The 25,531-nt window shown below is 39.8% G+C and overlaps 2 protein-coding genes and 1 long non-coding RNA gene across 7 annotated transcripts; 1 reads left to right on the top strand and 2 right to left on the bottom strand.

Annotated features, from left to right (window-relative positions):
- Positions 1-540: 540 nt before the first annotated feature.
- On the bottom strand, positions 541-14,390 carry LOC135418932 (tRNA selenocysteine 1-associated protein 1-like). Of its 5 annotated transcripts, none has more exons than XM_064664808.1 (10): positions 14,212-14,390; positions 12,534-12,703; positions 11,026-11,101; positions 9,941-10,017; positions 9,710-9,843; positions 9,016-9,147; positions 8,036-8,155; positions 5,676-5,871; positions 5,044-5,089; positions 541-4,246 (listed from the first exon to the last, which is right to left on the bottom strand). In XM_064664808.1, the coding sequence occupies exons 4-10, from the start codon at positions 9,968-9,970 to the stop codon at positions 4,110-4,112; spliced, it is 795 nt and encodes a 264-aa protein (XP_064520878.1). In that variant the 5' UTR covers positions 9,971-10,017; positions 11,026-11,101; positions 12,534-12,703; positions 14,212-14,390; the 3' UTR covers positions 541-4,109. The 5 variants fall into 5 exon arrangements, with proteins under 5 accessions (XP_064520878.1, XP_064520882.1, XP_064520870.1 ...); XM_064664812.1 differs by lacking the exon at positions 14,212-14,390 and adding an exon at positions 13,743-13,761; XM_064664800.1 differs by lacking the exon at positions 14,212-14,390 and adding an exon at positions 13,585-13,679.
- On the top strand, positions 13,772-22,910 carry PAK1IP1 (PAK1 interacting protein 1). Its single transcript, XM_064664776.1, has 10 exons — positions 13,772-13,927; positions 15,347-15,509; positions 17,933-18,053; positions 18,152-18,226; positions 18,881-18,933; positions 19,397-19,542; positions 19,634-19,731; positions 20,448-20,547; positions 21,716-21,842; positions 22,398-22,910. Exons 1-10 carry the CDS (start codon positions 13,865-13,867, stop codon positions 22,556-22,558), a joined length of 1,107 nt encoding a protein of 368 aa, XP_064520846.1. The 5' UTR covers positions 13,772-13,864; the 3' UTR covers positions 22,559-22,910.
- LOC135418956 (uncharacterized) lies at positions 22,057-25,383 on the bottom strand. The gene is made up of 2 exons (XR_010432756.1): positions 24,587-25,383; positions 22,057-22,107 (listed from the first exon to the last, which is right to left on the bottom strand). It is a non-coding gene; the product is annotated as an uncharacterized LOC135418956 (long non-coding RNA).
- Positions 25,384-25,531: the final 148 nt, after the last annotated feature.

The raw sequence follows: 25,531 nt of genomic DNA, 5'->3' as shown, positions 1-25,531 counted from the left end.
TGCATGGGATGACTCACAATTACAGAGGATCCTTTCCAGAACGTGGAACATGTGGGTTTAGAAGTCACCTGCAAGAACCACCTCATCTTGTGTAAACTGCCCATGTGCGACATCTGATGACTAGCTTTAGGATGACACTGTTTCTACAATACATATCTCAATCATCAATATAATCATCTAAATAAATAAAAAGTATTGTAGCCTGGATTTGTAGCTCTCTCCAGGAACCAAGCAGCATGGTAACTTTGAACTTTAGGGAGAGGAAGGAAGGGTATCATAATGCATTTCCATTATGGGAAGAGCAGGATTTACAAAGGATTTATAAACAGTGCCCTTTGGTAACAGACACTCATTAGTAACAATACCGGCTTCTAAAGTGGTACCTGTGTGGGGAACTGACTAAACTCCCTCCTGTGCTGGACATGTAGGAGCTGGGCAAAACTGAAACAAGTTTCTCTCTTTCTGATGCATGCTAAGTATATAAGGTAAGCTGTAATCGTGATATTCTCTTCCAAGTATGTCAAAGGCAGCTACACTACATTTGCTCTGTAAATTCAAGTGCTTCTTTATTTACTTATTTTACTTCCATTTTACTTATTTAGAACAATTTTCGTATGGTGACATGCCTTTAATGAAATTCATGACTTGGAAATACTTGTCGATGTAGTCAAACAAAGTCTATTGACATGAGTGACTGAAATTAAATAAATGTCATTAAAAATGAGACAAAACAAAAGGCAAATATATATATATCTCCAGCAGAATGATAGTGATCATCACCTTATGATCAATCTTCCCTGTGAGTTATATCTGCAAGTTAATTTGAGGTAGCGCTAGAAAGAAGCTGTTGGTCCAAGAGCATCCCTGCAAAAAGAAACATTCACGGCTTAAGTACCATTGAACCTTTTTGTAGCCTTCTAAGTACTCTTTGCCTTTTTTTAGCCTGTTTTTCCTCCCTGTTCACTGACTGCAGGATCAATAGCCCCTCAAACCATGGTACTAAAGCTTTTCTGTTCAGAGAAGTGATAGAAAACAAAAGCATTACTCTTCTTCAAGAAATTAGCAGGTTTTAGGTAAAGGCACTATCTATCACAGCCAGGTACAATAAAGAGTTCATAAAACCAACACTAAATATCCTTCCAAAAGAAAAAAAACCTTCATCAGACTTTTTTTTAAAAAAAAACCAACACACAACATTTCAGCTAGGTAAAACAGACAAAACACAACTGGACAAAGTGAAATAGTGTGGTGTTGAAAACACTGCTTCCAATATTTTTTTTTATGTTTCTACAGCAATCAGATCTTTGTAGAACTGATATCAGGCATCTGTATTATGTACACATTCAGGTCTTCGTGTAAGCTAGCTAATGCAGGCAGTACCAGAGCTGTAAGTTTCCTCACTTAAAAGTCTCAGCAATGCACTCCAACAATTCCAGTGTGCTAACTTTTTCCTGAATTTGGGCTTACACCCATGCAGAAAGAAGTTTTTTCAGTATGCCTTTACAGTAAAGAACATGCTCTACACGTGCTTGATCCCGTATATGCACTCCTAACTGGAAAGCAGGATAGGCTAGTAAAGCATGGGAGACAGAAAACAAAGTCAGAGAGCTACTTTAGAACAGGTATCCCATGGGCTGCAACCAGCAGACTCCCTTCCTCACCTCTCTCTTCTTGTATGTTGACTGGAAGAAAATATATTTCCCAACATTTCTCAAGTGTGCAGAACTAATGGCCCAAACAACCTCTTTCAGTACATTTCATAACAATATTTTTCCTATATGGATACTTTACGGGCCAGAACAGAAGGTGCATGCATATCTGAAAACAGTCTCTAATGCAAAGCATAAAGACCTTGTTAACATGTAAAATCTGCATAAATGTGGTGGCTACAGACTGACTTTGAGGTTTATATGCTAAGTGAAATCACACCACTACATGGGCCCCTCATTACATAGTTCACACACAGGTCAACCTCCCAAACACTAAAAATCAGCAGATACTCCATAGTAGTTCTGCCAAGCCGACATACATCTTTAGCATCACATTTTTAACTGGAAACACAATAAAAGGTTTCCACAAATTACTTGCTGCAACTCCATTATGGTGTTATGTAATGCTATGCAAAGCAGGATATGCACTTCAAAGCAGGATATAACCCAGGCACAGACCCGGAAGCTGTCTTGTTGCTTGTGATGATAGCGCTTGCTAGATACAAAATCCTTTGCTTAGCAACATCTTTTTAGTACCAAGCTCAAGTACCACAGCTATGCACTACAACTGAAGTGGTATCAAATCCAGTGTAGTTGTGAAGCTTTAATGCTCCTATCCAAATTCAAGGGGCCTGCATCTACTATCTTAAGTCCCCCCCAGCTTCTGCAGTCCCCTGAAACAATTCTACATATGCACACAAGTACTCCCTTTCCCATCCAGATTCTCTTCGCTTCATTTATTCCACTTTCTGTCACATTCCCATCAATAATCTCCCTACTATCATCCTCCAAGAACTGACCAGTTCACACAAGGGAAGCCTTCACCTAAGAAAGCCCACTTTACAGCCACAACATAACTAGTTCTCTTCAAACCAGGGAAACAGTTGCTAAAACTGTGATAGTACACTCCCTGTCTAAATGAATTTTTTTGTTTTCTCTCTACATACACATCTGGACAAAATCCAGGAAGAATGAACTTCCTATAGCACTCTAAAACCCTTTTCTAGTTTAGAGCATCTGCGTTTCATGGGCAGAACTTTGAAAAAGAAATGTAGCTGAAATTAAACTGTGAAGAGAAAATATGGAGATTCTGGTGAGCAGCTAGAAGGGACTTCCTGTGCCAAGTCATCACTCTGCAATGCAGAATTAGTTTCACATTTAAGAACAGCATATAGGTTGTGACCACTTTAATGTATTTAAGTCATTAAAAAAAAAAAAAAAAAAAAAAGCCAGAGGACTTCATTCTTATCTGCCATTCTAGCAATTCTGGTTTAGATTGCTCCCAAAACACACATGGTAGTACCCTAAAGGAGGTATCATTACCTACTTGACTAGCTTTAGTAGCTTTCATGGCTATTAGCTATCTGATGATTTCTACCTTTTTCTCTTCAAAGAGTATTCTTCTGTTTTCAGGCTAAATTTATTTTATTGCATACATTAAGTCGTAAATACTTTTGCATACACAGGAGCTTAAGTTGTCCCTATGCCTGGAAAACACTTTATACCCTGCCGGATATTAAGTTTAGAGGAAGCCACTCAGAAGTTGCTATCTTAAAGCAGAACATTCTTCATTGCCATCTCCCCTAATCTCATTTGAATACTGAACACTGTCATCCTACTAAGATTTATAACCTCATCACTATGAAACCTTCGAGCATGAAGACTGAACAAGTAACAGATGTTTAGGATAGGATGAAACTTAGTTGAAGAGTTGTTACTAGCTAGGATACTATAACTCCTGATGGGTTATTCTTCCTCCTTTAAACCAAAGTCTTCTCCAAGGATTTTCAGGTTTAAGAACACATATTATGTTACACCAGTTTCTTTGCTGTACAGCATCAGTTGAGAAGACTAACAAGAATGGCAGAAATAGAATTATCAGTAGGTATCATCCTTAGTCTTTGGAATGTTTGCAGCTATGGCAGCTGAAAGTTTGCCCTTCTGTATGTTAAAACTGTACAGATAAAGTGTGTTAAGAGCTTGTAAAAGATTGCCTAGGTAACTTGGAAGTATGTGAGAGCTAGTTCTTGCTAGTCCTGCTGACCATACCAAAGACAGGTGAAATACCCCTACTGCCTCCAGCTAAATTCAACAAGCCAGAAGAGAATGTGTTTCACACATGTAAGTAAAATCCCTTGCTGGCAGGTTTGCAGAAACAAAATTTTATTTACACAGGCAAGTCTATCTTTAGACCCCATTGAACTCTTTACATTTCTAGAATATTTACATGATTTCAAGATGCTCCAAGTGATGAACAAAAAAAAAAAAAAAAAAGATTACAGAAACTGTTAAAAGCATAGCAAAAAAAACCCCAATCTATCATTGTGCTTTAAAACTTATGATCTAGAGTAATGTAGAAGAAATGTAGTTTTAGCACCTTGGTCATGCTATATAAGACACTTAAATAGCAGAGGGGATGTCAGAAGTGACCGTATCCAGAGGTTGCCAGTGACAATTCATGAGGGCATCATAGAGTTCTTCACTTGTCTCCATGAATTGTCTGTTCATTTCATCAACATCCAAGTACAGCTGTGGATCTGAAAATAAAAGCCTGGTAAGTACAAGTGTCAGATCTTGGAAAGGTTGCACACAAAAACCTGAAGTAAATGCCTCATAAAATGTATTTTAGCCAAATCTAATACATTTAATAGTAAATGTAATAAGATGTTTATTCACCTAGAATTTCAACAAACCTGACAAGTCCAGCTTCCTTTGGAATATGTGTTATTAGAATGCTAGGACCATACTGCTATTTCAATATAAAGTGCAGATTTAAGGATAATTAAGCCTGATAATCTACCAAAATCCATTTAAATAATTTCTACCACAATATATGTTAGGCAGGATAAAATTTCTGAATGCTAACACAAGATGTCTCTCTGTGAGGAACTGTCTACAAACCTTCCAGGCCAAACAAAGATCTTCTACAGAACTTAAGTGCAAGTTGAATCCTCCATTTAAGATCTGCAACATAAGCTTTTATCTCAGGTTTTGGGAAATCAAGCTTTTGCCTATTAATGACTTTAACATACAATGATTTTAGCAGAATTTATACAAAGATACGGTAAATCCTCTAATAGGTCATTTTGGAAGGAGAATGAAGGCAAAAGTTAAAGACACCTACTGTGAATTATTGTTGACAATGTCCCATTCTACTTGACATGGTGTACACTATTTGCTTTAAAATCCTACCTCCTCTACACTATAACCCATAGAGGATCCTACTACATCAGCTGAAATTCAAAAACATCCTTCATCCAATAGTCATTGGCTTGTATTGTTAAAAGGCAGAAGCATGGCTAAATTTGATTTGCAGTGATAGAATTATCATTACCTTCAGTTATTAGGTCATCATTGATTTCAGTCATAGCTGAAGCTTCCTAAAAAAAAAAAAATTTATTCAATCCATTTCAGAAAGCATCACAAATCCAAAATAATTTTGTACTTCCAAACCATTTCCTCCTCCCACAACTACAGAATAAGCAGGGGGAGGTGGTGTTTGTTGGGGAGGGTTTTTTTGCAGGGTGTTTGTTGTTTTTTAGTGGTTTGGGGGGTTTTGTTGGTTTGTTTAGGTTTGGGGGTTTGCTTCTTTGTTTAGAAAACCGTGTAAGTTCAGCTTGGAAAGGACTTTCAGAAGTTGCAATTGATAAACTAATTCAGATAAGATCATGCTACAGTAATTCTTTAATTTTCTTCAAGGAAAGTATATCAAAAATAGGACGAAAGCCTACACAATTATGCTTCAGAACTGTTATCTGGCATACATGAACAAATAGTGGTGTATAAATATCTAATTCCATAGATGCACTACTGAAGCACTTAAATATAGCACTCAATAATGTCTGCTAATATAACCTCCACACTAAGCTGAACACAATTTAATTTTTAGAACTTTTTTTCTCTGACTTACAGAATTCATACAACTTGTTATTTGTCATTTTTTAATCAAGTGTGTAGTATCTTTACCTCAAACACAGCTGGAGCCATAACAGCATCTCCTAAAGAGCATTCTCCAACAGCTTGCATGCTATCATAGGGAGTATAGGAGCTGTAGTTGTAGTCAGCATAAGGATCATAATTCCACTGTGAGTAGTAGTTCTGATAATCTTGGTAATAATCATTATAGTTGTATGACTGGTACCGCTGGAATTCTGCTTTCAGTCTGAAACATGAGAAGTTATATACAGTTAGAGTTTGAGAACAAACTGTAAACCCACTGCTGAAGTTAAACAATTTGCCATAATTTACTGGCTTCCAAGTTTAAAAGGAAGCTTTTCTAAATAGTTGCCTAAGCAACAGTTTTAAGTCACAGCACAGTGTCTCATGTTTATACAGAAGCAAATATTCTCACCGTCAGCAATGCCAAAAGTAATTATTTCCATGGATTAACTCAATTACATTTATCTGTAATCAGTTTGAGTACTTTTAGTATCCATTTAAGCAAGCTGCTGATAAAAAAATCATTTATTAAGACCACAGACCTTTATAACGTACCACTGCTTTAAAGACACTTTTAAAGATGCTTTAAAGATTTAAAAATCTTAATTAACCCTTCTATCTTTTATTTGGTTAATACTAAATCTTGTTATTTCCAGAAACAAGAGGTGAAGTCAGATTATCTGTTTCAGAGGAGCATCTGACACTGCCTGCCAATTTACCATGCCTACCCTTCACCTACTCAATTTTTGGTCCAAGGGCAGTTGACAAAGCATAGCCGTCAGGTCAAGTCAGCACTGCCATTATCCAGAATGAAGCTGCAGCAGCAGGAATATGACAAAACTCATTGGTTCTCAAGACCAAAGGGCCAGGCAATTAGTTTTCACTACTTTCTCTTTCCTAAGCAGATTTTTCCTCAGGGAAAACTTCACACACTAACAAGTATCACTGCAAAAGTACTGTCTGTACTAACACAGATACGCTACATAAAGAACATTCAGATAAGCCAGCTGCACACTCCAAGAAATCCCCTATGCTCAGACATTTCTTCACTGTTTAAGTGCAAGCAAAACTCCTGTTTGCAGAGTCCAATTTCTCTGTATCTCCACTTCGCTACAGAAAATTCAGATCAAGGTTTTTTGCCAAGAACACAAACTGAAGGAGTTCAGAAATAAGAGTTTCCAATGTAAGTGACTTAGTGACGAACTACTCTGATGGCTAGATATTTTGATGCTAGGAGAGCTCAGTACTCAGCCATTTAGAAACAGGTATAGATTAGTGATGTTTATTTTAATACCCACATTTTTTCATTACTGTGAAGCTACACATACATTCTAATAAATAGGTATTCTACTGTGTTACTACTGTGGTAAACAAATGATTACATAATGTCTCCAAGTCTTCTGCTTTCAACTTCTCTCCTACATCCATCTCTGTAGGAAAGAAAAATCTGAAAATGCTGCTAATATTTATCTGGATAGCAAATGTGAGAAAACCTGTTTCTTTGGGACCTCTTCTTATTTTCAAAGCAATTTAGTCAATGCAATTCTGGACAATGCTCTCTTGGTTAAGAGCATTTCTGTTCCAAAGCAACAAGGCAACATTAGCAAAATTATCCAGGGTAAAAAGAAACAGAAGCTGTTACTTTTAGTCTTCCAACAGAACACACAAACTACCCTCATGAATATATACTGAAATTGTTTTATATGAAGTTCTATATATTTGTCTGTATTCTGGGTCAAAGTTTATCAAATTTGGTATCAAGACTCCAACTGAATTGTCTTAAATAACTGAGAGAACTGTGCTGGCAGAATAAAAAACCCTCTCAAAACCAATCAACTTTAGAATTTCCTACTGCTCTGATTACTTGAAAAGTAAAGAACAGTATCCTAAATAAATTGTTCAAGTAACATCTCCTTTGGCTTCTTCCCCTCTATATTCTGTATTTTTCCACTAAGGAGTTCCTTCCTCTGCCAGCCTACTTTAAAACTAGCAACATACGAGCTTGCCTAAACTAGGGGGAAACATCTAGAAGAAAAGCTTCCTAGCATAAAAACCAAACACTTGTTGTCCCTTCTACCTTCTTCAGACCCAAACCCGAAAAATATTTACAAATGCATTCAGCTTCACTAGTGTAAGAATTAAGGCTGGTTACAACAGCTAAGCCCAAGTTATACAATCTGGCTAGACTTAGGAGTTGGATTCCCCCAGAAATACTGAAAGAGGTTGATGAATCCAGGTAGTCCAAACATAATGCTTCTGTGATTTTGGTTTTGTGGACTGCATTGTGTGTACAGCCATTATAGCATGGGCCACAGTCTTTACAAAGGCAGAGCTAAAAGAATCTGATTATTCAGAATTACTGTATCAATGCACAACTCATTTGTTACCTTTTAGAAATTCCTATGCTCAGCCGGATTCGTTTTCCCCCCAGACCTGGTGCATTCTGGCAGTCTTGCAGTGCCCTCATCTGATCACCTTGCTCACCAAATCTGACAAAGGCATACCCTCTACAATTTTCAAAAGGGAGAAAACAAATTCTAGTATTCATAACAGTTACAAAGCTAATGAATGCAATTTCTGTCTTCATGAAAACAGAAAATAGTAGCTACTATAGCTTTTATAAAATTAAAAACTTGGGCCAGAAGCAAAAAGCTTGTTGACAGCATTAAGATGTCCCTTGCTGAAAGCCAGCAAAACAATAAGTTTTAAATAGTTAAGTAACCAGATTCTATATTTCTGCATTTACAGCAGGTCATTTATCTCTTAGTATTAAAACCACTCCTACTGCTGTACATCTCTAACATTCTTTTTAAATTAGCTTTCTCAGATTTCTTTTTCCTTTTTTTCAAGTTGTTTTGAATTAGTCCATTACAGCCAGAGTTGTCTGAACAGCAAACTTGCTCATCCCTGCTTGACTCACTGTCTGGCCAGTGTAACTTCCACTAAGCTTTATTTACTAATATTGGAAGTTTGGTCTCCCAACCCCCTAAGATTTGCCAGGCCTTACAGTTTTCTTTACACGTAAAAAGGGAATTAGCTTGTCTTCAGTACTGCAGATGATTAAGTGGACACACTGCTGTAGATAGGCACAGCAGTGCACATGTCCATGCAGAGGGCCCCCTTCTCCCACTGTCTAGCTTCATGTAGATATTCATATGGCTGAACAGAAGCTTATCACATTAACTGCTTAAACTAACCATAAAGTTTGAAAAATACACGGATCTATGCTGTTAAAAAAAAAATGCCAAAGGCTAATCTCTCTCTTCCTGCCTCCAAAGAAAATGGAGAAACAGTTCTGATGCAGGTTCTTATATATTACTTATAGAAGCAAACATAGTGACACCATTTAAACGTTTTCAGATGTTACCTGGAATATCCCAGCAGGTCTGTTGCTATTTTGCAGTCAATACATGAGGGGTACCTCTTTAGGAAATAGTCATAAAGCTGGAAATCATCCACTTCTGGAGTAAGCTCCCCAACAAATATTGAATAATCTGGTCTTTAAAAAGGTAAAAGAGAACCACGGTCAAGTTTGAGACTAACATAGCTCACTGCAGTATTAAAGTACCCAACATACAAGCAGGCAGTTATCACTGAACAAATACAGAGACAAAAATACGAACAGACTGCAAAACTCTGCTGAGCAATGTACAGAACTGCAATGCCATCACTACTACAGTAGAATGTCCATTCTACCACTTTTGCAAGAGAAAGCATTTTAACAAAGACCCATATTTATTAAAAAAAACTTTTTAGAAGTGGGTTTTAAAAAGTAATATTTGCTGTCTGAAGGGCAGGGCACCCAAAAACACCACGAAAAACTATTAAGTTACAGCCATGATTCAAAAGAGCTATGACTATTTTGCCACCACTTTAAGTGATTATGAGAGAGACAAACTAGAAAAAAATCCTGAATATTCTACTGTCAATACAATTCCATAAGAAATATTTATAGTATAGGCACTAGGTGTGCCATTTCAGGATTTTAAAAATAAGTGATGGCATTCACTAGTCATCATCAATTTAAACAGGGAAGGCTTCTCCATTCTAAAGGTCTTTACCTGGTCGTATTAGTACTACTAGGGACAAACTCTATTCTTCCTGGTTTTATTTTGTTCTTTTTCTTCCGTTTCTTCTGTGGTGTTCTCCACCAGCTGTATGCCTGGAGACATTCTCTTTTTTTCGCCATCAAGTCCTGCAGGGAGAAAAAAAAATCACCTTTATAGTTTTTAGCCTCATTTACATTCCTCCCTCCCACTCCCCATCACCACAGGTGATTTCCCCATATTCACCTTGCCCTTGAAAGAAGCCTGGGGTCCCATTTCTCCCTCCGCCTCCCATGAGGGAAAGCAGCCTCTGGGGAAAACGCCTGGCAAAAATAACAGAGCCAAAGGATTGTATGAACAGCCATATTCCCCTGACTTGTCAAGCTGGCTAAAGGATTGACGGCTTCCTCTGGGAATTAGGGAAAAAGCAGATAGCCCTTTGATGCTGGCCAATCCTAAATGTTAATTAGCTTCAGGACTGGACTGTGTTCCACTTGAGCTCCAGGACGCAAAAAATCCTGCTGCAGCACAGTCTGACTGATGAGGAGGCAGGGAAATCGTCACTCTTCCAAAAGGGATCTCCGCTGTCCCTATCTTCCCCTCACCTAGGAATTCTTCTTCTGTGAGATGCCTCTCCTTACTACCCAGCAGTGAGTCACTCTCCCAGGCCAGGAACAATGACAAGAGGCCAATGAATGGAATGTAAGGAGAAAGCAGACCAGGAACAGGCACCAGCTTGGCTGAGGGAAAACGTGAACCCAGACGCAAGGCCAGGAAGGAAGAGGCATAAAAAAGTGCCTCTTACCAAAAAAAAAGGAAAAAAAAGGAAAAAAAAGAAAAAACTAAAACCCCAAAAACCACATTTCAAAAAGGAAGTGAGTGGGGTAACTGCACAAAAAAAAGGAGAGGAAACAGCCATATTAAGACAGGTTGCCTCCCTCTCAGGATTCTGAAGAACAAGGACTTCCAAAAATGAGAATGATGTTCCACAGCTTTTACTTACGCAGGCTTTATCGTTCTTCCTCTATAACACCTCTACACGTATCTTATATAGAGAGTGTTACACGCGAGGTCCTTCAGAAGAACTCACACTCAAATAATCCAAACTGCGAAACTTAATGTTATGCCCCCAATCTGCTTCAGTTGACACAATTAAGTGTCCAGAGGACAGCCACCAATTACCACGTTGCCGGAAGAAATCACAGGACTAAAAGAACACCCAACTCAGAGCAAGCTAGCTATTTCAGCTTTACATTTACTAGGAATTCTGAGTATGGTTCTGGAATCCATTTAGGCACTGCAAGCCTGTATTTCTGACCACATGATCTTACCTGGCTTGCCATGGTTCAAACTGTCTTCTGTCTTTCTCAAACAGTATGGCTGCACAGATTCAGTTCACTCCTTCAGCTGGAAAAAGAACAGGGGATGAAAAAGATGAAGAATTTTATCCTTGAGATTAATTACTTCCAAATATGTTCACCCCTCTGCATCCTTTGAATGATATTAAGTCGGAACTTAATTTTTTAAGTTCTGACTTGTCACTGCTAAAGCAATGGGTGTGAAAAGGATATATGACCAATGGGATTATGATTAGAAGTAATCTTCACTGTCTTAAACTGCAATACACCACAAAGCCTTCCCACTGTCCAAAGCATTAGAAAGTTACAGAGAACTTCTAAGTCACCTATACCTTACCCTTAATTCTGAAATACCTACACACAATAACCTAGTAATTCAGAAGATTCTAAAATAGTTAAAACAAGGCAACAAGATACAAGGCTTCAGTACGTTTTGCAAAAGCCCCCAGGGTTTCTTCCCCTTTCAGCCAAATTAAGAGTTGATTTACTTGTACCACAAACTACACAGCTGGAAACAAGCAGTGATACTTCCTGTGTGCTAAATAATAGAAATAAAAGCGGGATGAGGGCACAGTACAGATAAACGTGATCTTCCTCTGCACCTTTCCTTAGGACTGTTTTCTCTCTTTTGCCTTTTTCATTTACACATTTCACTCACTACCAGCGAGATAGCCAATAAATAACCTTTTACTGCTACCATTACACCAGTGGACACACTTTCCTGAAAAGGTATGAATCTTTGTTGATTCCAATATCCTTTCTTTAAGCTTTTTCCCCTAGTCATCTAACAAAAATAAATCAGTGCAAAACCAAGCTTCATTTGTAAAATATTCTACATTTACTTCCACACACAGCTGTTTATTCACCACTGCTGATTTTTTTTATATCCAGTGTTGCTCCTTCTATGCAGATGCTTGATTGCTGAAGTTCTAATTTCTATTTCCATGCAAGAACTTATGCAATGTTTTACATCCTAGCTGATCAAATCGACATTCACATAATGCAATAAACAGGGAACGTCCATAATGCCTTAAAGGCTTGCCCACAGAGGGGGCCAGTTCAGAGCACTTCTTCTGAAAGTGGACTAGGCTAACCTGACACAGGATAGCCATAAACCATAATTAGACCATCCATGCATGGTGCTATTCAAAATAACTATGGACTTTATCCCCACAGCCATTCTGGAGGCAATGAAACTGTCAAGTACAAACAAGCCCTTAAAATATGGTCTAGTCCCAGTAAGGTTAGCATATGGTAAATTGAGAATACACTTACTAAAAGTAACTGTGTTCATTATAATTATCAGCAGCAACGTCTTTCTGTTAAAGATGGTCATTATTAATACAAATTTCCACAGAACAGTGTTCCTCTAACTGAAACAGTACTTTCTATTAAGAGGAACTATGAACTTCTCCACAATCTAACACTGAAATAATTAATTTTCAAATTCTCGGCTGCACAGTAACTTCTTTTAAACTTACTGCTTTTCACTCATGCAGATCTGGCAGAAGACGGGCACACACAATAAAGCAGTCTTGTTGTAAAAGGCTGTCAGGAGGCAAGTGATGCAACTGTTCTCACCAACTTTTAAGCAACACTGTGTTTGTCCTCTTCCTCATCCAATCTTGACTGTCACCTCTTGATCTCTTCACTATGAAATAAAAACATTTTAAAAGCAGTTAAAACAGCTTGTATAAACATTTTATTTTTTTTTTTTACGTTTGTCTTAACTGTAGCTAGCTTTCATTTAGGCAGTTGGGCAGCTTCAACCTGCAGAATTCAAACAGATCCTCAACTGGATTACACACACATCATAGCGGTTTTTTATTGTATTCCAAAGGTTCTTTTCATTATTGTGTTTGTACATGCAAAAAAGCGGGAGAAGCTACCAACGGGCAGTATCGGTGCGAACACCGCTCACCCGGGCAGCGGCCAAGCCGCCCCCTTCCTACGGCACTAATTTCGCTCACGCGAGGCGCTGGGTCAGGGCAGGGGGATGGGGGAAGCCCCCGTAGCCCCTAGGGCCGGCGCGGTGACCCCGGCCGGGCCCAGGCCCGAGCCGTGACGCATTTCTCTAACAGAGCCACTCGGCACGACGGGAAGAGCCCGACCACAAGTGCGCCCCGCCCGGCCGCGGCCCTCCGCAAGCGGCCACACTGGCGCCGCGGCCGCGCTTCCCGCTCATTGTGCTACGCGGTAAGAAATCGAATTGAAAAAAAAAAAAAAAAACAAAACACCACAACCGTAAAATCACCCGACGATACAAAAATAAAAGCCAGCGGGCCCAGCACTAGGAAGATGGTGGGGGAGCCGGTTCTCTGGTGCCTCGGCCCAAGCGCCGCCGGGGCCTCCCCGCCCCACACGCCCTGAGGGAGGAGGCGGCGGCCCTGCGGCCCCGGGGGAAGGGAAAGATCCGACCGCCCCTCCCCTCCTCCTTCGGTCCCCGTAGATCGGTTCGCGCCCCTTTTCCTCCCCACCAGCCCCCGGTGCCGGTCACCGCTCCCGCCCTCCCCTCCCGATCCCGGCACTAACGCCTCTCGTCCTCCCCGCCGCCATCACCGCCCGCGCCAGCGCCGCTTCCGCCCCGCGAGGCCCCCCCGCGCGGGCTGCCCCGCGCGCAGCCTGACCCCGCGCCCTTCCCTGCGGCGCTTCCCGCTCCGCGCCAGCTCCCGCGGGATTCTCCTCCTCACCCGAAGGGAGCGAGCGCCGCCGGGGACGCCACACGCGGAGCCAAGCGCGGAGCGGCGCAGGCAGCGCGGCGGGCGGGCGGAAGAGCCAGTAGGAACCCCGGGGCGGCGCCGAGCGGCGGCGGATGGAGCTGGTGGCGGGGTGCTACGAGCAGGTGCTGCTGGGGTTCGCCACGCAGCCCGGGCAGGTAAACGGGGGAAATGGGGAGGGGGGTGGGAAGAGAGAGGAGGATGGCGCATAGAATCACGGAATGGTTTGCGTTGGAAGGGACCGTCTGGTTCCAAACCCCCCTGCCATGGGCCGGGACACCTTCCACGAGACCAGGTTGCTCAGAGCCCCATCCAGCCTGGCTTGGAACACCTCCAGAGAAATACAGGGAAGAAGGGGGGGGAGGAAATATATGGGGAAATATGGAGGGGGAATGGGGGGAAATGGCCGCGCCCGCCCCCGAGAGCGCTCCCCTGCACTCACCGTCTCGCCCGGCCGCGGCCGCGGTTCTCGGCGCCGCCGGGGCTCTTAAAGCGCCCTGCGGGGGCGGGGCGGCCTGTCCCGCGGCCTCTCCCGCCAGGCTCGGCCCCCTCGCTGCCCCAGAGGGTTCCCAGGAGCTGCGTGAAGCCTCCCCCGGGCTGCGGGAAGCCGCGTGGGTGAGGGGGGCCGCGGTGCGGGGCCGCTTCTCTCTGCGCGGGGGTGAGGAGGAAGAGCTGCGCAGGGGATGGATGGGACGTGGTCTGGGGGCTGGTGCCAGGTGGAAGGCGTGTCTCCAGCCTGCCGTGATGGAAAACGAAAGGATCCGCCTCCCTCGGCCATGAGATTTGTCTCTGTGCAGACGATTTTTCACCGGCGGCTTCGTCTAAGCACGGCCCTGATTACAAGGGGTGGCTTGCACGCTTAAGTCCTTTAGGCTAATCTCCTAACAGCACATTAACTCAATAAGATCCCATTATGCTTATGTGTAATTCCTCCCCCTGTACTTGGCACTGGTGTACAAGTACACAGCCACACCTCGAGTACTGTGTCCAGTTCTGGGCCCCTCAGTTCAGGAAATACACCGAGGTGCTGGAGCAAGTCCACAGATGGGCAAGGAGCTGGTGAAGGGTCCGGAGCACAGGTCTGATCATGAGTAGCTGAGGGAGCTGGGATTGTTTAGCCTGGAGAAAAGGAGGCTCGGGGGTGATGTTATCACTCTCTACAACTACCTGAAAGGAGGTTGTAGTCGGGTGGGGTCCGTCTTCTACTCCCAGGCAGGATGAGAGAACACAGTCTTAAGCTGCACTAGGGGAAGTTTAGGTTGGACATCAGGAAGAATTTCTTCACAGGAAGGGTGATTAGACGTTGGAATGGACTGCCAAGGAGGTGGTAGAGTCACCATCCCTGGAGGTGTTTAAAGAAAGACTGGATGTGGCACTTAGTGCCATGGTCTATTGGTCATAGGTTGGGCTCTATGATCTCAGTGGTGTTTTCCAACCTAATTGATTCTCTGATTCTGATTTTTACACATATACTTTTTCAGGTTTTTCTTTTACAAAATAAAATTACAGGACAATGAAGTGGAAGCTTATGATGGTAAGCTTCATAAATACCTGTTTGTTTTGCATTTCATTTACAGTCCTGGACAATCGTCCCTGATTTTACACATCATGCCCACTCTGCCTCGTTGTCAGCAGTAGCAGTGAATAACAGATATGTGGTCACTGGGAGCAGAGATGAGACAATCCAAATCTATGACATGAAAAAGAAGATAGAGCATGGGGCACTGCTACAGCACAATGGTAAGGGAGCATTTCTTTGTAAAAAGCATTAATGGTATAAAATTGTAGCTGAAAAGCCAGCCCTCACCAGAAGAAGAAAACTGATTTTTTTTTTTTAATAAGACTCTAATAGTGGTGGTGCTGCAGCCATGATGGTGTGATGATACAAAGTAAACTTCTGAGCATAAATGTAAAAAAATTATTTTGGATATTAGTGCTGCCACAAATATAGTTGCTTTTACAAGTGTTTTTAGTTTTAACTGTTTAAAAAGTTATGACCCACAAATGGCTCATGCCATTTTTCTTCTATCAGGAAAGTTACATATGTGAGAGCAGGCTGCTGCTGCCAGATGAGTTAATGTGGTACATTTCCCACCGTCTGTGCTGGCTGAATTACAGCTGTAAAAGTACATCATAAAATCATGGAATAGGTTGGATTGGAAGGTACCTTTTAAAGGTCATCTAGTCCAACCCCCTTGCATTGAGCAGGGACATCTTCAACCAGATCCAGTCACTCAGAGCCCCGACCAACTTGGCCTTGAAGGTTTCCAGGGCTGGAGCATGGATCATCTCTCTGGGCAAACTGCTTCAGTGTATCACTGCCCTCCTTGTAAAAACACTTTTTCATTATATCTAATCTGAACTGACCCTCTTCAATTTAAAACTGTTACTCCTTGTCCTGTCACAACAGGCCCTGCTAAAAAGTTTGTCCCTGTTTTTTTTCAAGTCCCCTTCAAGTGCTGGAAGGCCTAAATAAAGTCTTCCTGCAGCCTTCTCTTCTCCCAGCGGAACAATCCCATTCTCTCAGCCTTCCCTCACAGGAGAGGTGTTCCATCTCTCTAGTCATCTTCATGACCCTCCTCTGGACTTGCTTGTTGGGATCCCAGAGCTGAATGCAGCACTTCAGGTGGGGTCTTACCCGAGCAGAGTAGAGGGAGACAGAATCCCCTCCCTCAACCTGCTGGCCATGCTGCTTTTGATGCAGCCCAGGATACAATTGGCTTTCTGGGTTGGAAGCGCACATTGCTGGCTCATGTCCCGCCTCTCATCCACCAGCACGCCCAAGTATCTCTCGGCAGGGCTGCTCTACGATCTGTTCATCCCCCAGCTTGTATTGATACCAGGGCTTTCCCTGTGCTTCGTGGAATCTCATGAGATTCCCATGGGCCCACTTCTTGAGCTTGTCCAGGTTCCTCTGGATGGCATCCCATCCTTCCCTGCTCAGCTTGCTGTCATCTGCAAACTTGCTGAAGGTGCATCCTTTGTCTATATAATTGGTACAGTCACCAGTTAATGGCTGTCCAAATAAACCTGTTTGGGTCATTTGTAGCTTAGTCCTGATGAGCTAAGAAGAACCTGGAGTTCAACTCAGCACAGTACCTGCATTTAACTCCTGTATGATGAATCTGGTGCTTATGGGACACAGTATGTGCAGTAGATTCAGCTGTGTGTCAGTAGCAGCAGGGCTGTGACATGGGAGCATTCCTTATCGCTGATAGGAGCCCTCTGTCATCCGTGCCACAATGTTTGAGTACTGCTGTGTCAGAGAAAAGACCAGGCGGAGTTCAGACATGTATGGCTAAAGGGTGGCTGATAGAGCACATAATATATGTGTTATATGTGAATATAACAAGAAAATTTCAGAGTTTTGTGAAGAAATACTTAGGAAATAATTTAGATTTTCCCAAGGATAGGGTAGTAGCTGGCATGTTTTGATGGAAGATGCTTTTCTGTTAATTCCTATGTGTACTGGTTTAAAGGTAAACGGGCAGGGGAAATGAACTCAACTCAAAAGAGAGATTATAGTCAGAATAACAATTTAATAAAATAATACAATAACTATGATTATACAGACAAGCAATTGGTTTTAACCCACAAAACCCAAATGTATAACCCAGCATCCTGGGGCATGAACAGAGTGGTGTTTGTTGGGCCCCCTGAGTCTAAAGCAAAAGGAGAGGGGAAAACCTGTTGGTGAGAGGCTGCTGCAGTCTGGTCAAGAGTGGTGATTGCAGTCCGGTCGAGAGTGGTGGTTGCAGTCTGGTTGAAAAGTGGTGATTGCAGTCCAGTCGAGAGTGGTGGTCTGCAGTTTGGTTGAGAGCAGTGGTCTGCAGTCTTCCTCTGGATCCTATGAGTGGTTAAAAAAGTTCCAAGACTCCAAGATTATATATTCTCCAGTTCAGGCAGGCACGCTCCTATCTCAAAGGCCTCTTAACACCTAGTTTATAGCCTGAGGAGTCAGGCTGCTCTGGGCAGAGGGTGCAAATAGTCTATTGACAACAGTTTCTGGGAAATGGCATGGAAGGCTATAGAATACATAGTTTTGGGTTACATCCATCCGGTGATGAACTGGTCCCAGCTGTTCTAACTAGGACACTATGTTCTCTGTGCAATAACTGTTTGGTGTGTACAACATTGTTAATAGCTCTGGTTTGTATTTCTAGGGACAATAACTTGTTTGGAGTTCTATGGTACTGCACATCTATTGAGTGGGGGTGAAGATGGACTCATTTGTATCTGGAATACAAAGAGATGGGAATGTCTGAAATCCATTAAGGCACATAAGTGAGTTTCTTAAATCTGCATATTCACGTACATTTTCATGTTTATTTTCCTTGTAAATAATTCAATAATACATTTGGCTAATGTTTTGTTTTTATCAGGGGACAGGTGACATCTCTTTCTATTCATCCTTCTGGGAAATTAGCTTTATCAGTTGGAACAGATAAAACATTAAGGTGAGTCAAAACTAATGAAGGAATGTGGAGAATCATAATTCAGTAACTCTTAGTAAGGTATTATAAGCAACAATTCCATGTTGGGACTCAACCATGAAACACTGGCAAAACATATTTGTCATCAAACAGTTCAAAGATCCATTGGTTTGTCTTATGAAGTACCAGCAATATTTTAAAGTCTTTTAAGAATACTTCCTGCTGTTCATACCTTCTTTTTGTGAGCTCTGACTCTTTACAAGTCACTTGCAGATGTATAAATATATTTGCATTTTGGAACACAATTTGCTTAACCTTCTGGAAACTGTCAGGGTTTTGTTTAGTGTGAGAAAACTAATTTTTCACTAGGAATGTGTCCATGTTGCTGTAGATATCTTTTTTAAAGACATAAAATTCTATTTTAACACCACAAATTGCTATTGGGCTCCTTTTAGGCTCTGTATTGCAAATGGTGGTTTAGAAAATAAATAACACAAATTCCACTTTATACTTTGCAAGCGATATATGAACTCATCATTTTCTCTTGCAATAAGAAGGCAGAAAAATGCACAGAGATGCTTAAAAGCTTCCTTTGGGTGCCTTATGTCAGCATTTCAGACTTCAGTTTTGCTGTGCTGTTTTTAACCAGAATGCATATTATCTCTTGTTGTCTTTCAGAACTTGGAATCTTGTTGAAGGACGATCAGCCTTCATCAAAAACCTGAAGCAAAGTGAGTTTATCAGTCTAAATCCAAATAAGGTGGAATTAAATAATTTTATTTTTTGTGTAAAGAAAAGTTGATTGAATTAATCAACAAGTCAGTTAATTGGAAACAACTTTCACAATGTCTTTTTTACACATGCAGACAAGCATATATAAGTTTATATCCTTAGTAATAATAGCTTACCAAAAGGAAAATGAGGTATCACTAAAGTAAATCCTTTTTTTCCCCTTGAAATTTGAGGTCAGGACATTTAAATAAATATGTTTTGGTTTGTTTTTCTTTACACAAATCTGATCATCACAAAGAAACATTTAAGAGCATAGTTTGACTTGTTTATTCTAGATTATTTGATTTTTCACAATATTTTCTCAGATCAAGGTAGAAAACTGTCTAACAGCTTCTAAAGATTCTTACTTTTAGATTTTCATGCAATACAGAGTGCAAAAATTCAGTGTCTATGTGTATACAGATGCGCACATAATTAAGTGGTCCCCTGATGGAGAGAGGTATGTGACTGTGGTAACAAACAAAGTGGATATCTACAGACTTGACACAGCTTCAATCACTGGCACCATTACAACAGAGAAGAGAATTTCTTCACTTAGGTTTATTACAGTAAGTACAAAAAAGAAAGGTGTTGGGAAATTAACTGGTTTAAAACGCATGAAATTAATCACAGTTGCATTTCTCTTTTTCCCATTCCAAGGATTCTATCCTTGCCATAGCTGGAGATGATGAAATTATAAGGTTCTACAGCTGTGACTCTCAAAAATGCCTGTGTGAATTTAAAGCTCATGAAAACAGGTATTCTGTATTTGTTTACTATTTAGATACTTATGGCAATGCTGAGTCCTCAGTAAAGTTCAATGGCTTGTAACGTTCAGCATATTTTACTATTGTTTTTGTTTTAGTATAGAGAGTAAATTTATTTATGTGCTAAATTTCAAACTGGAGAGACTTGTTTGCTTTTAGTATGAGCACCAGTATTGTGCTGTCCATGCGTGTTACAGAAACAAGGTATATACTTAGAATTATTACTGTTCTAAGTTTATGAGTGAGTGAGTGGGTGAGTGTGTGTGTATTTAACCAGTCTTTACTGATTCTGACTCTTCAGAATGCTTTAAAACAACAAACCAGTTTTATTCAATTCAAAGAGGAGTGTAATCACATATTCTCTGTTGTTGTTGAATACCAAATATTTATCCAAATATTGCTTTTAATTCATCAAAACACAAAAGCATTAGCAGTAATGTCATTGGTGTGTCTGATAGCAGATGCTTTAAAGTATTAAAGCGTTCTGAATTGAATCTTAATGAGCCTAGCAAAGGCAAATGTTCCTAATATAAATGACAGCACCCAAACCAGATCACTGCTAAAGTTCCTGCCTGTCACTTGTGGATTTTCTGTTCAAACTGATTTTTTTAAACTCTTGCCTATTCATCTTTAATTTTTGTCAGCTTACTGTTCTGATGTGAACTGCCATGCTATAAAATAGAAACATATTACTTTTCTTTTCACAGAATAAAAGATATTTATACTTTTGAAAGAGAAGGACAGCATCTTATTGTTACTGCATCCAGTGATGGTTACATTAAAATGTGGAATCTGGATCTTGATAAGGTTGGTCTATTAAACTGCTTGTTACATTTATGAAACATACCAGACAACCAAATTTGCAGACAACCAATTTGCAAATCACTGAGGAAATTTTACTTGAAATCTGGATGTCTTGATCTTCTTCCATGTTATGTTCAGTAGATACATATACACATATATTTATGCACTGCTATATTTTTTATCTTTGTAGGTTTTTTTTAAACAAACTATAAAATCTGATGATATTACGAGATCTCATCTCCTCTTTATATGTAAAGTCATGCTTCCCATCAGACTGACCTGAGCAGGTCTTTGACTATCTAATCAGTTATATATGTCCTAAGGACTGCTGTGAATTTTTGTAATGTTGATGACTGTTGCTACTCTTTTAAAAACACAGACTCTGTGGTTTGGGGCGGGGGGGGGAGGAAAGTGGTCGTTCATGTCAGAGGAAGAACTTATCCTTCAGAAAAATTCAAACACATTACTGTACTGGGTACTTGTATTTCCTGTGTTTTCAAGGAGTTCCCAGTAGCACAGTTCAACAAGGAATCATGTTTTATCTTTTAAGTTTACCATTTTTATGGTTTGCTCTTAAAATCAGAAATAGATTTTTTAACATTTAATGCCTAATAATAAAGGATCTACTATATTTCACTCTAAGTATCTTGAATAGTTCAAATAATTATTTCTCAACATTTATACACTTCATATGTCAATTTGCCCATTTTTAATTTTACTCCCTCTGGTTATTTTTATACTTCTAAGTGCAATAGTGAAATCCCTCTTTTCCCTTCCTCAAATTTCTGTTCCCCTTGTTTCTATTCCCTGTAATTGACGTAGTGATCAGGGAATTCTTTACCTTTCTCTGTAACACTATATTTATTTTGATCAAATCTGTGGTAATTTGCTTTCTGTCCAGGCAGAGTTTTGTATAGCTGTGTGGGCTGCTCTGTCCAGCTCTGTGAGGTACAATATCCTAATACAGTAATTTCTGGTGTGTTAATGCTGTTAACGTTGTGACACTTTATCCTGATATCTGTAATAGGATATTTGCTCAAGTACTCCCAGAGCTGAGTGATACAATTGCCTAACAATGAAGTGGAAGTTACTTTCTCACTTCAAATTTCTCACTTCAGTAAATTTAAACAGAAATAATGTGTAAATAATATTTTTTTTATGTTTTCTTCAGATTAAAAATGTGCCATCTTTACTGTGTGAAGTCAATACCAAAGCTAGGCTGACGTGTCTTGCAGTGTGGCTTGACCGAGCTTCAGAAATGAAAGAAAACTCTGATAAAGCTGCAACATCATCTCAAGGTAACAGAACTGTGTGTATTTTCAATTGTTAATGTGACAGTGAAATGGAATATACTACGTAGGAGGTTTCTACTGTATGCACTGGAAAAAGTTTTGGTATTTTGAAGAACTGGGGAGATGACACTGGCAAGTGATAGAGATATACTTACCAATCTGATGGTGTCTCAGGCCTATATGTTTGTTGGATGACATAAGCCTCTTTTCACTTTTATTAAAGTTTTCTTTCTCTTTACTTGAATAACATACTGAGGAAGTCACTGTGAAGCTTTTGAGACAGATAAGAAAATAAACAGATTGATTGGACTGCATGTCTTGTTTTCCTATAAACAAAATTAGGTCTGAGGCCATTGTAGTTGGGCAAACTTAGGAGGTCTGGCTCCGATTTGTTTGGGTTTTGTGCAGTTGTTTTAGTGTATTGTTATCTATTTACATACTTGATCTTCAGATATTTTAATTTCACAGGCAAAACTAGCATAAATGGCACTTTCCATTGTAACATAAAAAACTATAAGACTACATAAAGATCAGTGTGAATAATTTCTTGCTTTTTTTCAGCAAAAGAAGATGAAAAATCATCAACAGTCAGGAAAAACAAAGCTTGTTGGACTGATACAAGTGATAAAGCAGCAAAAAAAAAGAGAAAAATTATTCCAGAGAAAAAAAAATTGGAAGCTCCATTGCAAAAGAAGAAAAGGAAACAGAATAGCTCGGCATGAAGGCAGCTTCTTTCTCTCCTGTATAAAAGTAAATGCTGGTGTTGCTCTAGTTTTTATAAGAATGTAAACCTCTAACAGGGCATATACCTCCGAACTGATGAGTTGTTTAAAAGTAATTAATGTTCTTACCCTAAGAAATTGACTGATCATTCTGAGAAGTATCAAAAGAATTAGGTGAAGGAGGCAAAAATAAATTTATAATATGTAATGTTTATATTTTTCTCTTAAAAATAACATATACCTTTTTAACTGGCTCTGAAAAAGGCAGCTAAAATAATAAAAATAGCTGCATCTGTCTCAGATACATTTTTGTCTTCACTTCCATGAATATTAAAAACATGTACACTTTTCATTTTGGTGTTGGAAAAGTTTCTCTTTATTTGACTCAAAATATGATCTGCCTTTGTCTTGCATTACTTTTCCTACTGTAAGAAGGAACACGTTAAAATTACTTAAAATATGATGATCACATTCCATTCATACATTCAGAGAAAACCATACTTTGTAGTTCTTGACATGGGCTTATACATGGAGTTTATAAGCAAAATGTTTGGCTTTTTTACCATGTCCATACTTCATGTATTTAAGTTTTTTTTAAGTCTTGTCACTCATGGTTCACATGATTGAAACCTTTTGCTTAGAATATGATACATATTTTTAGGTAGAAGAGTTTACATCAATACGGTTTTACCTTTTTCTTACCCCTTCCCATTGTATTTTTTCAAGTCCTTGATCTGAGTCGTATTGTTAAAAAAGAATTATATAACATTTGAAATTTTTGCCATGCTGATAAAATGTCACCTATCTGGTTTGTTTGCACTTAAACAAAAAGTGAATTCCTGACCTTCTCAGTCAGTGGGAACAGGATTTTATCCTAAGCCTTATTACAAATACACAGTGGGAAAAACAAAGTTGAGCTGGAGTGAACAAGCTCAAATAGCTGTGCTAAATGTTCCCGTTGTTTATTTTATAAAGTGTAAGGCATGATAATGTTGTTTTCTGCACTACTAGAGTAGTCATTATTTCTTCTGCTTTCAAAGAGTAATTGGAATTATGCTTTATTCTGATTCACTTCAGTAATAATCTCTTCCTCCTTATTTGTGTAGCAAGAGAAGTAGAGAAAATCAGAAAAAAGATTGAGCCAAATCTGGAGATAGGAATGCAGGCTGGTTTAGGGATGTAAATAGAATACTGCAGTTCAGCTCCATGTATGCTCTGACACTGAAACAAAGTGAGCATCATCAGTGCTGTTATGGAATTGTTCCTGTGGCAATGGCAGTATTCTTGGAAGTAGGCATCCATATTTACCTTCTGTAACTGTTTTCCTTATTTAGATAAATGATCGTAGCCTCTTCTTTGGAAATTCAATATAGGTGATTTATGTGAGCTCAATTAAATTCAGCATTAAACGTATTTAGTTTGAGCTTACACAGCTTTTAATTTTAATGATACCTGAAATGTTTGTGCTCACAAACACAGGCAAATAATATAGGACTTTGAAGGGTTTGTAGACTTGATAGAAAAGTACCAAAACAGATTTTTAATTCATAAGGCCTCTATAGTAAATATACAACTTAAAAAGTATAAGCTTAAATAAGAGAACTGTGTAAAGTGCTTTCCCTTGTAAAGTGTTATGTCTATTTCACAGTGCTTATCTTATGCCCTTGACAAAACGGCTGCCACTACTAAACCAGTTTTTATTGTTTGAATTTTTAAATACATGAGCTCATGGCCACAGACATCACAATTACAGAAGCAAGCTTGCATAAGCATCAGAAAAAATCCAGTCTGCACATAGTTTTAAGAATTAAAAAGCAAAAATTCAACAGAATTTTGGTCCTAAAGTTTAGACTTACAAGTAAATATCAGACATCTGTAAAAATGCAAACTCCCTGTGTAGTAACAAAGAATTATGCATCTCATGAGACTTGAACAATTTGGGAACTGGAGACAGTGAAGAACAGTCCTAACAGCTTTTAAAGTGAAATACACAAACAGTCCTTAGGGGAGAACTCGTTTTTTCTGTACCTTGAGTGAATGCTCTCCCACTAACTAGTACTTGGCAATTTTTTGTCATTGTTGTTTCCCTGTGAACATCTTCCTTTTCAGCACATTTTTCATTCTAGGGAACTGCTTAGAATGGTAGAGGCAGCAGTGCAGAGAGAGATGTCAGCAGTGAGAAATCTGTCCCTGTCAGAAAGGGTGGATGTGCATGACACTGGTAGAGTAGATGGAGCCATAGCCGCAAGAAACAACAGCCTAGCAAGCAGCATCTGAGATGAACCCCAGGTGAGTTCAGTAGCTCCAGCAGCTGTGGATTTCTTCCAGTTTTCCTGCTTCCTCCTCTTGGGGAACCCCTGTTCTGGATTACAAAGCAGAGCCCAGCGAAGCTTGAACCTCATATCTATCACACAGCTTGAATTAAAAAGGGAGCCCCATCCTGTGTAGCTTAGATATGTGTTGGTTGTGGCACTTTCCAGGGAGAGAGGAGGTTCCTATTTAAACCACTTAAGCCGACAAAGGAATTAAACTGCTCCTCCATTTATGAACATTAGTCTAATTCATAAAGATGGAGAAGTTTGAAATGCAGCTGAAGAAAGCTGCATTTTGCAGAAAGTACAGGCCTCTTATGTTTTGTGTCTTCTATTATGAAGAGGAACTGAAGCTCCTCAGCTCAGGGACCTGGCTAGAGGAGTGCTTTTTCTCTCTATATGGTTAAATGTCCATGGGAGGTAAGTGTATGGAGAACTGGAATAAATCATGCAGCACCACTTATGTGAAGAAACCCAGTTTCAGCACTTGGAAAAGAGAAAGGGTTTATCTTTGTAGGCAGTTATAAACATCTCTACATTTTTTCCAGATTAAAAAAAAAATGCAAAACATTTTCTTTACAAGATGTTTTCCATCTCCCACTGTTGCATAGCTTCTAAAGCAGAAGATTCATCTTGTTGCACTAGCTTGCAATTCAAAGGT

This window comes from Pseudopipra pipra, chromosome 1 (genome assembly GCF_036250125.1).
Source record: "Pseudopipra pipra isolate bDixPip1 chromosome 1, bDixPip1.hap1, whole genome shotgun sequence".
Taxonomy (NCBI): Eukaryota; Metazoa; Chordata; class Aves; order Passeriformes; family Pipridae; genus Pseudopipra; species Pseudopipra pipra.
This window is presented reverse-complemented; position numbering and strand designations above follow the sequence as displayed.